Source organism: Thalassophryne amazonica, chromosome 2 (genome assembly GCF_902500255.1).
Source record: "Thalassophryne amazonica chromosome 2, fThaAma1.1, whole genome shotgun sequence".
NCBI lineage: Eukaryota > Metazoa > Chordata > Actinopteri > Batrachoidiformes > Batrachoididae > Thalassophryne > Thalassophryne amazonica.
The window spans coordinates 19,568,589-19,581,231 of NC_047104.1; the positions used below are offsets into that span (position 1 = coordinate 19,568,589).

General features: G+C 42.1%; 1 protein-coding gene across 3 annotated transcripts in view; it reads left to right on the plus strand.

The window, feature by feature from the left end:
* Positions 1–12,643, plus strand: part of efl1 (elongation factor like GTPase 1) — a 144,621-nt gene that overhangs the window by 86,321 nt on the left and 45,657 nt on the right. For all 3 annotated transcript variants that reach the window (XM_034184059.1, XM_034184065.1, XM_034184075.1), the window contains 2 exons: positions 445–580; positions 7,535–7,666. In XM_034184059.1, the coding sequence (XP_034039950.1) occupies positions 445–580; positions 7,535–7,666 (268 nt within the window). The remainder of the gene's footprint in view (positions 1–444; positions 581–7,534; positions 7,667–12,643) is intronic.

Sequence of the window (12,643 nt, forward strand, 5' to 3'; positions counted from 1 at the left end):
ATTTATATAGCGCTTTTCCATCTGCATCAGATAGTCTGTCCTGTCCTCGTAGCTGCCAGGTGCTCGGATAATGGGCTTTTAACAGCCTCGTCCTCGCCACAAACATGCCTCTAAAATCCTCGTAGTACCTCATACACAAACTGCCCCACTCTGTTGTTGCTAAATTTTGAACTTTTTGAAAATAGCGCCACGCTCAGAGATGAGCCTTGTTAGCCGAATATTCTGCCACAGAATAGAGCCACTATTCTGCCATGATTGTTGAATAACTGGACTCGTACCAAAAAAACATGCTATGTGGCTCATTATTCATCCTTCATTTTTCAGTGGACCCAGGGCTTAAGTGATTAAGAGTCAGTCATGGTTGTGTATTATTGTACCATACAGTGAAATTCTTATTTCGTCTTTGTACTGATGGGGCATGTTGTCTCTTTTCTCTTGGACCAGCTGTCAGAAGACTGCAAGACTTTGGACTCAGTGCCTGTGGTGCCTCATTTGTCCCATTGTTCTGTGGAAACACTGTACCTGCTGATGGGCAAAGAGCTGGAAGAACTGGAGGAAGTTCCTTCTGGAAATATCCTTGGTAAATAAGCCTCTTTACTCCTTTTGGTTGACTGCTGGGCAGTGACTGTCTTTTTACCTTATGTTAAATGACCCACAGAAATGACCTCAGGTTATATTAATCCTATCTGAATACTTGCTGTGGAAAAGGAGTTTGCTCCTGTTTATCTCGAGCATGGAGATGCGTAAGAAGACCCATTTGTACAGATGATGATAAAATTGTTAGCTGCACTGTGAAATTTAAAGTTTTCTTCAAAATTTTGCCAAATGTTTTATTTAACAGAGCAAAAAAAAAATTCAACACAGCACTTCTAAACATCCTAGTTTTATTTTGTGTGCTTACATTATTTTACTTTGCACACGGAAGCAAAAATTATTTCACAAAAAACAAAAATGAGCAGGGTTAATTATTAGTCCCCTCAAGAACTGACCATTTTGTTGAACCACAGCGCAAACCACTGTTATGTTATGATGTGCTTTAACTTTGTAATACTCAACGCTTGTAAAGTCATGTTCAGACTGAGGGTATCTTCAATGTACTCGCAGTATAAAAACTTCAATCAGGGTTTGATCTGTCACTGAGAAAACATCAAAAGAAATCACTTTAGACTTGAGAAAAAGAATTGTTGATGCTCACAAAGTTATCTCAGCATTTCCAAATGTCAAGAACTGGAGTGAGAAGAATTATCAAGAAATTCAAAGAGAGTCACACAGTCCAGAACAATTCTGGCAGAGGGAGGAAGACAACGATTTGAAAGACACTGGAAAGAAAACTAGTAAAAGACATGTCTAAAGACCCCAGAACAACTGCCAAGACACTGGTGAAGGATACAGGCAAGGCAGGAACTGTAGTCTCAAAGAAGACAGTGACTAGAGCCCTGGACAGGAATGGACTGTGAGGTTACAGAACAAGAAAAGCTCAACTTTCTTGGTTTTTCCTCAGGAACAGCATTTTTTATGTCACCTCATAAGTTTTCTTTGGGTTAAGGTGCTGGGATTGGGCTGGCATCTCTGTAATGTTGATTTCGTTTGTCTGGAACCAACATGCTTCTCACTTGCTGGTATGTTTGGGGTCATTGTCTTGTTGAAACCCCCATTTCAAGGGCATTTCCTCTTCAGCATAAAGCAACATGTTTACATCAAGAATTTTCATGTATTCAAACTGATCCATGATTCCTGTGTATGCTGATGAAACTTCTACCTTCTGCAAACATCAAAACCTGATATTTTGACCCGATATGGACTCAATTCTTTAAGGAAGTATGGCCTGCTATTTTGGAAATTAACATGTCATTAATCTCGTGATTCATTCCCAAATGTTTTAAATCCACATTGATTAAACCACGTTCCATCTCCACCCTGTGGACTCACCACGGGGGAACCATTGGAGCCGGATGTGCTGTCCCAAGTGGGTGGCAGTGAAAGTCAAGGGCCTTGACGAACCAGACCCTGGTGGCAGAAACTAGTTCTGGGGGCGTGAAACATCACCTCGCTGTGGGGGAAGAAGCCAGAGTTTGTGTGGGAGGTGGCGCACTCCCAGTTAGATTTGGTGGTCCTCACCTCCATGCACAGCCTCAGCTCCAGAACCACTCTCCTAGATAGGGATTGAACCTTATTTATTATTCTTTGGAGTTGCCCAGGGTGTGAGGTGCTGGATAGGTGTGGGGATAGTCACGAGCCCCTGGGTGAGCACCACTGTGTTGGAATTTACCCCTGTAGACGAGATGTCGCCTCCCTGCGCCTTTGGGTTGCAGGGGAGGGGGGCACTCTGACTGTTTGTGTGTTTGCACCGAACAGCAGTTCAGATTGTTCAGCATTCTTGGAGTGCCTGGCTGGAGTCCTGCATGGGCCGCCATTGGGAGACTCCATTGTTCTGCTGGGGGATTTCAACACACACACGTGAGCAATGACAGAAACACTCAGAGATGCATGATTGTCACGCACAGCCTCCCTCATCTAAATTTGAGTGGTCATTTATTATTGGACTTCTGTGCTAGTTATGGATTGCCCATAATGAACATCATGTTCAAACATAAGGATGCTCATAAGTGTTCATGGTACCAGAGTACCCTTGGCCGAAGGACAATGATCAGTTTTGTGATCATTCATCTGATCTGAGGCCGCATGTTGTGTACACTCGGGTGAAGATAGGGGCACAGCTGTCAACTACTCACCATCTGGTGTTGAGTTGAATCAGAAGGTGATTGAGGACTTTGGACAGACTCAGCAAGCCCAAATGGATAGTGCGGGTGAACTGGGAACATCTGGAGGAGCCCACTGTTTGAAAGGTCAACTCCCACCTCAGGCGGAGCTTTTCTGGTATCCTTGTGAAGGTTGGGGGCATTGAACCAGAATGGGCAATGTTCAAAGCTTCCATTGCGGAAGCTGCAGCAGGAAGCTGTGGCCTGAAGGTCTTAGGTGCTTCAAGGGCCGGTAACCCTTGAACACTGTGGTGGGCAGCAGTGGTCAGGGAAGCCGTCTGACTGAAGAAGGAGTCTTTCCAGGATATGTTACCTAAGAGGACCCTGGAGGCAGTTGCAAGGAACTAGCAGACCTGAAGGGTGGTAGCATTTCTTGTGGGGGGAGGCAAAGCAGCAGGTGTGGGAGGAGTTCAGAGCAACCATGGAGAAAGACTTTTTTTTCTGTAGGACCATGCAGCACCTTAGGAGAGGAAAATAGATAACCGTCCAAGCTGTATACAGTAAGGATGGGATTCTGTTGACCTCAAACAAGCAGGTAATCGGGCACTGGAAGGAGCACTTTGATCAACTCCTGCATCAGACTGGAGCGCCCTCTGTAGTAGTGGTAGAGCTGGTAGCTGATGGGGGATCATCATCATTTTCCCTGGTGGAGGTCAACTCTGCGGTGGCAAGCCCTGGGGGTAGATGAGATCTGTAACGAAATGCTGAAGGGTCTGGGTGTGGAAGGACTCTCTTCATTGAGACATCTCTTCAACATTGCTTGGAGACCTGGGACAGTGCCAGAGGAGTGTAAATCTTGGGTGGTGGTCCCGATATTTAAAAAAGAGACCAGAAAATGTTTGTCAACTGCAGGGGCATCACACTAGTTAGCCTTCCTGGTAAAGTGCTGGAAAGGAGGATTCAGCTAATAGTCAAACCTGATTGAAGAGGAATAATGTGGGCTCCATACTAGCCGTGGAACAACTGACTAGCTCTTCACTCTCGCAAGGATCCTGGAGGGGGCCTGGGAGATTGCCCATCCATTCTACATGTGTTTTGTGGACTTGTAGAAGGAGTATGATCTGCTACCACAGGAGATGCTGTGGGAGTATGGGGTGAAGGGGGGTCCTTCACCAGGCCTGCACCTTGTCACCAATCCTGTTTGTGATATTCATGGACAGGTTATCGAGACATAGTCGGGAGGGTCTTCAGTTTGGTGGGCTGAGGATGTCATGATTGCTTTTTGCAGATGATGTTGTCCTGTTGGCATCATCGGCCTGTGACCTCCAGCATTCACTGGATCAGTTTGCAGCCAAGTGTGGAGCTGCTGGGATGAGGATCAGCACCTCTAAATCTGAGGCCATGGTTCTCAGCAGGAACCTGGTGGATTGCCTATTCCAGGTAGGGAGTAAGGTCTTGCCACAAATGAAGGAGTTCAAGTGCTTGTTCACGAGTGAGGGGACAATGGAGAGCGTGAGATTGGCCAGAGAATCTGCGCAGCAGGGATCATATTGCATTTGCTCTACTGTACTGTTGTTACAAAAAGGGAATTGAGCCAAAAAGCAAAGCTCTCGATCGACCTGTCAGTCTTCATTCCTTCTCTCACCTATGGTCATGGGGGTTGGGTCATGACCGAAAGAACTCGATCATGGGTACAAGCATCCAAAATGGATTTCCTGAGGAGGGTGGCTGTGGTCTCCCTTAGAGATAGGATGAGAAGCTCAGTCATTTGTGAGGAGCTCAGAGTAGAGCCACTGTTTCTTCGTGTTGAAAGGAGGAGGGGGAGGACGTGATGCGGAGTCCCTTCTCCAACTCCTTGTTGATGCGTTCTGTCTGTCTTTGGGCTGGGGCTGATGGCCGTAGGTCAGGCAAACAGTAGCTCCCAGGAGTCTGCAACACTGTGACCAGACCCGAGACACAAACTACGGCCCCCGGTCAGACACAGTGTACAAAGGGAAACCGTGGTACCTGACAACAGAACCATCAACTGCCATGGCCGTTTCTTTGGCCGAAGGAAGCTTTGACAAGGGAATAACGTGGCATCTTAGAAAATCTGTTCACTATGGTCAGAATGACCAGTCTAAGGAAGGGCAGTTTGCCCAAAACCTCACGTTTTCATTAATAAAATTTTTTGCGTGGGAGCGCTGTGGCGGTGCAGATATGTCTGTTTTTGGCAGAATGACCGTGTTGCCATGAAAATTCTGGCGTCCAGTGACAAAATCTATAACTATATGAGTCAGTGGTTGCTTAGGTACACACAGTGGTAATAGTTTACCCTGTTTGTTCCGATTAGATGATTTAAACTTAGCACATACCTGACATGCAATTACAAACTTCCTGATATCTTTTAACAGACATTGCCACCAAAACCATTGCTGTACTACAGCCAATGTTTTGTTGATACCCAGATTACACAAAGCTTTGTTGGTATGAGCCCATTCAATAACCTCCCCCCTTAATGAGTCCACCACAAACAATTTCCCCTGAGGATGATCAGAAGGTGGGGAGATAGTCTCAGCAGCTGTTTTGACTTTGGCTTCAATATCCCAGGTGAGAACAGAGATAAAACACTTAGCTGGCAGAATGGTTTTAGGCTCATTGGTGAGATTATATTCAGACACACAGTGCAAATTTTGGTTTTGTTCCGGTTTTGTTTTGATACGTTGTGACTGTGCTGTGTTGCTGAAATAAATTTAATTAATTCATTATCCAGGTCAAATGAGCAAGAAAGTGAGTCTGGTTCACATTTTTGGAATCAGGGCGATAGGCAGCACACAGGCAAAGCAGCCAAAGAAAATGTCCCAGCTGGCCTGCCTGACATTCAAACGTTTAGCAGACTTAAATATTCTAAATTCTTATTATCTGTCCAGACCTGGAATGGTTCTTAAGCACCTCTAACCAATGTCGCCACTCCTCCAGGGCCACCTTGACGGCCTGCAGTTCGCGGTCACCAATGTTCTGTTCTGCGGTGGAAAGTTTTTTGACAAAAATGCACATGGGTGGAGCTAGACATCAGCAGGGCTAATTCGTGATAGGACAACCCCTACCTCAATGTCTGAGGCATCCTCCTCAACCACGTACTGTTGACCGGGATCTGGGAGGAGCAGCACAGGAACAGAAGTGAAACTGACGTCAAAACAAAATGGAGCGAAGTGCAATTAAGGTGTTATAGGTGCTGTAATTAATTAATCTAAATTAACATTTTATTTTGACAGCCACAATTTTAATACTTAAAGGACATGTCACACCAAAATCATAACAATTAAGATTTAAATTGTTAGTGACCATCCAATAATCCACCAGGATTATTTTGTGCACTTCCATGACCGGTTTCAAAGTATACGGCATTCGTAGCAAACAGCTATCGAGACTTATGAAAACAAACTACTCGTGAGTACTCGTGTTTCCGACAGCTGTGACATGACTGTCAGAAGTGTCCCAGCGTGTGCTCAAATGGAATGTAGCTGCTAATTTTAAGAACTGAGGCACAGATTAATTCCAAAGTTTACACGAATCTAATGTGTTATGATGACTCATTTTTAAGTGATAACTGTTCAGTCGCTCGTTGAATGGAACTGAATGAAATAGTCGTACCATTGAACTCACAAACATTATTTGTATAATAACTGTGTCATGTCCTGTGAAAAACAATGTCACAGAGACATTCCATGTCCATGTTCAAAGCAGCAGTAAAACAACTGACGTTTGTCAGCTGTTCTGTTGCCTTTGTACATGACGTGAAATGTCACATATGTGATCTGATCTGATAGATGTGATCACATTTATCACATCAGATCTATCAGGTCAGATCACATCTGTCAGCTCTGACACTTTCTGATCAGATCTGTGCAGTCACACATCTGTTACATTTCACGTCATGTACAAATCCACAATTAACAGCTGAGCTGCGTGTTAAAACAGCGTGCTGCACACACATTGAGATCCATTCCCATAGACTTTATCAAAACAAAATAAAAATTTTAGTTTCATTGAAAGGAACACAAAGCAAAAGAAGACAAAAAAAAAAAAAATTGTTACTCACCCAGTTGTAAAGATTTCATTTCATGTAATTTACGCACTGTTGTTGACACTGCGTGACCACCCACTGTCATTTACATACTGGTGTCAGTGCCCCGTGACCATCCGTTGTCATTACGCACTGTTGTCGATGCCCGTTGACCACTCACTGTCATTTACATACTGGTATCAGTGCCCCGTGACCGTCTGTTGTCATTACACATTGTTGCCGACGCCTGGTGACCACCCACTGTCATTTACATGCTGGTATCGACACCCCGTGACCGTCCGCTGTCATTACACACTGTTGTCGATGCCCCGTGGCCATCTGCTGTCTTTTACGCACTGTTGTCAAGGCCTGGTGACCGCCCGCTGTCATTTATATACTGGTGTCGACGCCGGTTGACCTTCAGCTGTCATTTACGTATGTGTCGACGCTACGTGACCGCCCACTGTCATTTATGCACTGCTGTCGATGCCATGTGACCGCCCCTGTCATTTGTGCGCTGGTGTTGACGCCACGTGACCCTCTGCTGTCATTTACACACTGCTGTCGACGCCACGTGACCACCCGCTGTCGAACCTTCACACCCAACACACAGCATTTCGGAACACCTACGCAATTTAGTGTTCGTGATCTGGGACTTTAGAAAACTAGACCTATAATGTGTGTGTGTGTGTGTGGGAGATGTTGCCACTCGGTGTAGTGTCTGATTGCTGTCTGTCTCAAACTGTTTCAGTGAGTCTGATGTGGACAGATTGTGTGTTTGTGTGTCCAGGTGTCGGTGGTCTGTCTGAGTTTATCTTAAAGTCTGCCACCCTGTCAACCTCTGCTGCCTGCCCTCCCTTCACCACTCTCAACTTTGAGGCTACACCCATCGTACGGGTTGCCATCGAACCCAAACACCCAAGTAAGTGTTAGAGAAACACGCATGCACGTACAAACACACACATACACACACGCACGCACACACACACACTGTCAGTTCCCTTCATCAAGGCGTCGTTTTCTGCGACACTTGAATGGATCCGTTTGATCTCTTGCTTAAGAATTGTCCGGTGTTTCTTCCGGGGATAGGATGCTAACAGCAGCCACTTACAGACGGCTCTGTGTCCACACACCCAGCAGATGAGCTGCCGAAACACTGCTGAGGAATGAAACCTGCTTTCCTCAATACAGCGAAAAATCGCCATTGGAATCTGTCCAGTTTTTCATCGGACAGTGCTTTTATGGCCACTAAAGATGTCCCACTTTTAATCCACTTGTGGTGAACTGAATTTGCCATGGTCATGTCATGGAAGGATTTTTATTTATTTATTTAGTGAAGTCATTCAGTGGAGTGACACATATGGAACCAGAATGGGCCGTGCATCTCATGACTGGGCCTGCTTCCATCACAGGGCCGCAACCTCATGTCATGGCCCTTCATTGACCGTCTCAGCTGCCTGTGTCCACACTGCAGTGAACGTGCACTGATAGCAAGCACATAACACGAGCCAAGTCTAGCAACGAAGATGAAGAAGATGACAAAAGAAATTACCAAGATACTGGACAATGAGACATATGTCCTTGTTGATGTCAATCTCTAGAGCTTTTTCTGAGTTTCTTCAACTGGGAGTGTTTTTGTAAACGTTTGAATCAATCACTTGTTTATTTTGGTTAAACAGAGGATGCACCACCCTCACAAGCTGACACGCCGGATACAATTGCAAACTTTCATAATTTGAAGTAGCAAATTGAAAAATTGCAAAACAAAAACACATGTTTTAGAGCTGTGTTCTATTGGCAGATTGCAGGTGTGTTATTTCTTGCCTGTGATTATGTTTCATGTTGTTACATGTGTTCTCCAAAACATTTTAGTGGACATTAAATGCAGCCCCTCTACACTCTAAAACATTGCAGCCTTGTTTAGTTGTGTCCACTTGCTACCTCTCTTTAACATAAAGAGTTCACCCACTTGCCTCAATTTGGATAACGGACTTCTTCAAACTTATTGCACTTAAACAATGTCAAATGTGTATGTGTTGCCTTTAATTCTGATGTGTGCCATTATTACGGTAAACAAGTAATAATTGTGGACTAATTGCTGTCTGAGGTAACTGGAGTGTAAACGTAATTTTTCCACTGTGAGATCAATAAAGTATATCTAATCTAATCACGTTTTGGATGTTGAACTCAACTTTACAACTCAACTCAACTTATAAAGAGCAAAGCAGGACACATTGGTGCAAGGCCGAATTGATTATAACTCCATCAGTAGTCATTTTGACATCATCACTCTTTCTCTGATTACCAAAAATCATATAGTTTTTGTCCCAATTTAAAGACAATTTATTTTCATTAAACCAATTTCTCACTTTTATCATTTCTTCTCCTATTCTTTCCTATTCTCCTATTCCCCAACAAATTACTTCCAAAGTGATATATACTGGTATCATCAGCAAACAACAAAAAATTTAACATTTTCAATGTTTCAAAAATGTCATTAATAAACAAAAGAAAAAGCAAAGGCCCTAAAACAGACCCTTGCGGGACTCCACATATGACCTCTCATCTCCACAATCATAATTTAGCTCATTAATATGAACATACTGTTGGTGGTAAGCAATATAACGTTGGAGCCACCGGTGTGCTGTGCCCCTAATCCCATACTTGTATAATTTTGATAACAACTCATGATTTATGGTATCGAATGCTTTGCGTAAGTCAATAAACACTCCCACATTATACTCTTTTTTCAGTTGCAGCTATAATTGTTTCTACAATTCTGTACGTGCTAAACTTGTACATCGTTGAGAGCTGAATCTGTATTGTTTTTCACTAATTAACCTATGTTTCTCTAAAAAAAATGTTAGTTTTTGAGTGAAACATTTCTGAAGAACTTTAGAAAACTGTGAGAGCAGCGACACTGGTCTGTAGTTGTTGAATTTGTGTTCATCCCCATTTTTGAAGATGGGGATTACTTTAGCAACTTTCATTTGCTCTGGAAAAACACTAGTTTGTATGGAAATATTACAAATAAAGATTTCAGCAGTTTAATAATACAGTCAATATTTCTTTTAATAATTGTCATATGTAGTCCATCACTGTCAGTAGATCTTTTACATTTTCTTACTATAGATAAAATTTCCTGTTCATTGACCTCCCCAGCAAACACAGACTGCATTATTCTGCTTCCAATTTCAAATGTTTTCTTTTGGTTAATTGTATTCACAGAATTTGCAATATTAGCTCCAATATTTGTAAAAAAAAAAAAAGTTAAATTCATGGGAAATATTTTTGCTGTTTTATCATTCTCGATAAAATAATCTGGTAGCTGTTTTTGTTTGGAGTTGTTTGTTTAATACATTCCATATTGCTTTCATGTTTCCGATTTTCCCTCAGTTTTCTATTATACAATTCCTTCTCAGCGGTTCTCATAATAGTTAGTTTATTTTTATATATTTTGTACTTCATCTCACTGTTGGGTGTCTGCTTTTTAAAATAGTCTCTATACAGTTTGTTTTTCTTTTGGTAGGCTCTCATAATTCCTATTATAAACCAAGGTTTTCCACTTTTGGAGATTTTCTTATATGATATTAGTGGACACCAATTATTATAAAGTAATAAGTTTATAAAAGCTTTGTAACCTTCATTCACTTCAGCCACATAAACTCCAGACCAGTCTTGTTTTAAAAGTTCCCTTCTGAATTTATGAATTGTTTTATCAGTTCTGACTCTCAAGTATGTGGGCTGATTTAAACTGTCATATTTGGTAGGCTGCAAATCAGGGAAAGTTAAAAATGGGCAGATGATTACTGATGCCATTTATCAATACACCACTTTGAACAATATCCTCTATATCATTTGTAATGATATTGTCAAGACATTGTCATCCCACTTGGATGTGAAATCAAGGTGGAAAAGTGCAATAATGTATCTGAGAAATCAGAAATGACCCTGCATTTGAATGGGTTAAAAAAAAAATCAGTGTTAAAGTCTCTACCATTTAAAAGAACCTTCTGGTTTTTTGAGTATCGAGTAAACTTTCAAAATTGTCCAAAAAAGTGTCCACATTTGATCCTTGCGCTCTGTAAATACATGCAGCAATCACATTCCTGCTTTTCAGCATCTCAGTTTGAACTGCACCACTGTCCATGATTCCATCTACAGCAGAGGTCTCAACCTGAATTCAGAAAGGGCCAAGAGGGTGTAGGTTTTCTTTGCAACCACACACTCCACCCAGGTGATTTCACCGATTAACTGATTCCATCTGCTAAAAGTGATGTTAATCAGTGAAATCACCTGGTGGAGTGTGTGGTTGCAAAGAAAACCTGCACCCTCTTAGCCTGTTCTGGAATCAGTTTGATACCTCTGATCTACAGCAATAGACATTGGTTCAACTAGTACTTGGCCATTAAAATAAAGGCCTTTTAACACCTCCTTGTGCAGCTCATATTTTTGGAGTGCCTGGACTGCATTTGTTTTTGTGTAGTTTGCATTTCAATTTACAATCAACATGTTCAGAATAATAGTAGTGCTGTGTGACTAAAAAGATTAATCCAGGTTTTGATTATATTTCTTATTGTTACATGGGAAACAAGGTACCAGTAGATTCAGCAGATTCTCACAAATCCAACAAGGCCAAGCATTCATGATACGCACACTCTTAAGGCTATGAAATTGGGCTATTAGTAAAAAAAAAAAAAAAAGTAGAAAAGGGGGTGTTCACAATAATAGTAGCATCTGCTGTTGATGCTACAAACTCAAAACTATTATGTTCAAACTGCTTTTTTAGCAATCCTGTGAATCACTAAACTAGTATTTAGTTGTATAACCACAGTTTTTCATGATTTCTTCACATCTGCGAGGCATTAATTTTGTTGGTTTGGAACCAAGATTTTGCTCGTGTACTAGTGTGCTTGGGGTCATTGTCTTGTTGAAACACCCATTTCAAGGGCATGTTCTCTTCAGCATAAGGCAACATGACCTCTTCAAGTATTTTGACATATCCAAACTGATCCATGATACCTGGTATGCGATATATAGGCCCAACACCATAGTAGGAGAAACATGCCCATATCATGATGCTTGCACCACCATGCTTCACTGTCTTCACTGTGAACTGTGGCTTGAATTCAGAGTTTGGGGGTCGTCTCACAAACTGTCTGCATCCCTTGGACCCAAAAAGAACAATTTTACAGTGATCAGTCCACAAAATATTCCTCCATTTCTCTTTAAGCCAGTTGATGTGTTCTTTGGCAAACTGTAACCTCTTCTGCACGTCTTTTATTTAACAGAGGGACTTTGGCGGGGGATTCTTGCAAATAATTAGCTTCACACAAGTGTCTTCTAACTGTCACAGCACTTACAGGTAACTCCAGACTGTCTTTGATCATCCTGGAGCTGATCAATGGGTGGGCCTTTGCCATTCTGGTTATTCTTCTATCCATTTTGATGGTTGTTCTGTTTTCTTCCAAGCGTCTCTGGTTTTTTTTTTGTCCTTTTTAAAGCATTGGAGATCATTGTAGATGAACAGCCTATAATTTTTTGCACCTGCGTATAAGTTTTCCCCTCTCCAATCAACTTTTTAATCAAACTACGCTGTTCTTCTGAACAATGTCTTGAACGTCCCATTTTCCTCAGGCTTTCAAAGAGAAAAGCATGTTCAAGAGGTGCTGGCTTCATCCTTAAATAGGGGACACCTGATTCACACCTGTTTGTTCCACAAAATTGACAAACTCACTGACTGAATGCCACACTACTATTATTGTGGACACCCCCTTTTCTACTTTTTTTTACTAATAGCCCAATTTCATAGCCTTAAGAGTGTGCATATCATGAATGCTTGGTCTTGTTGGATTTGTGAGAATCTACTGGTACCTTGTTTCCTATGTAACAATAAGAA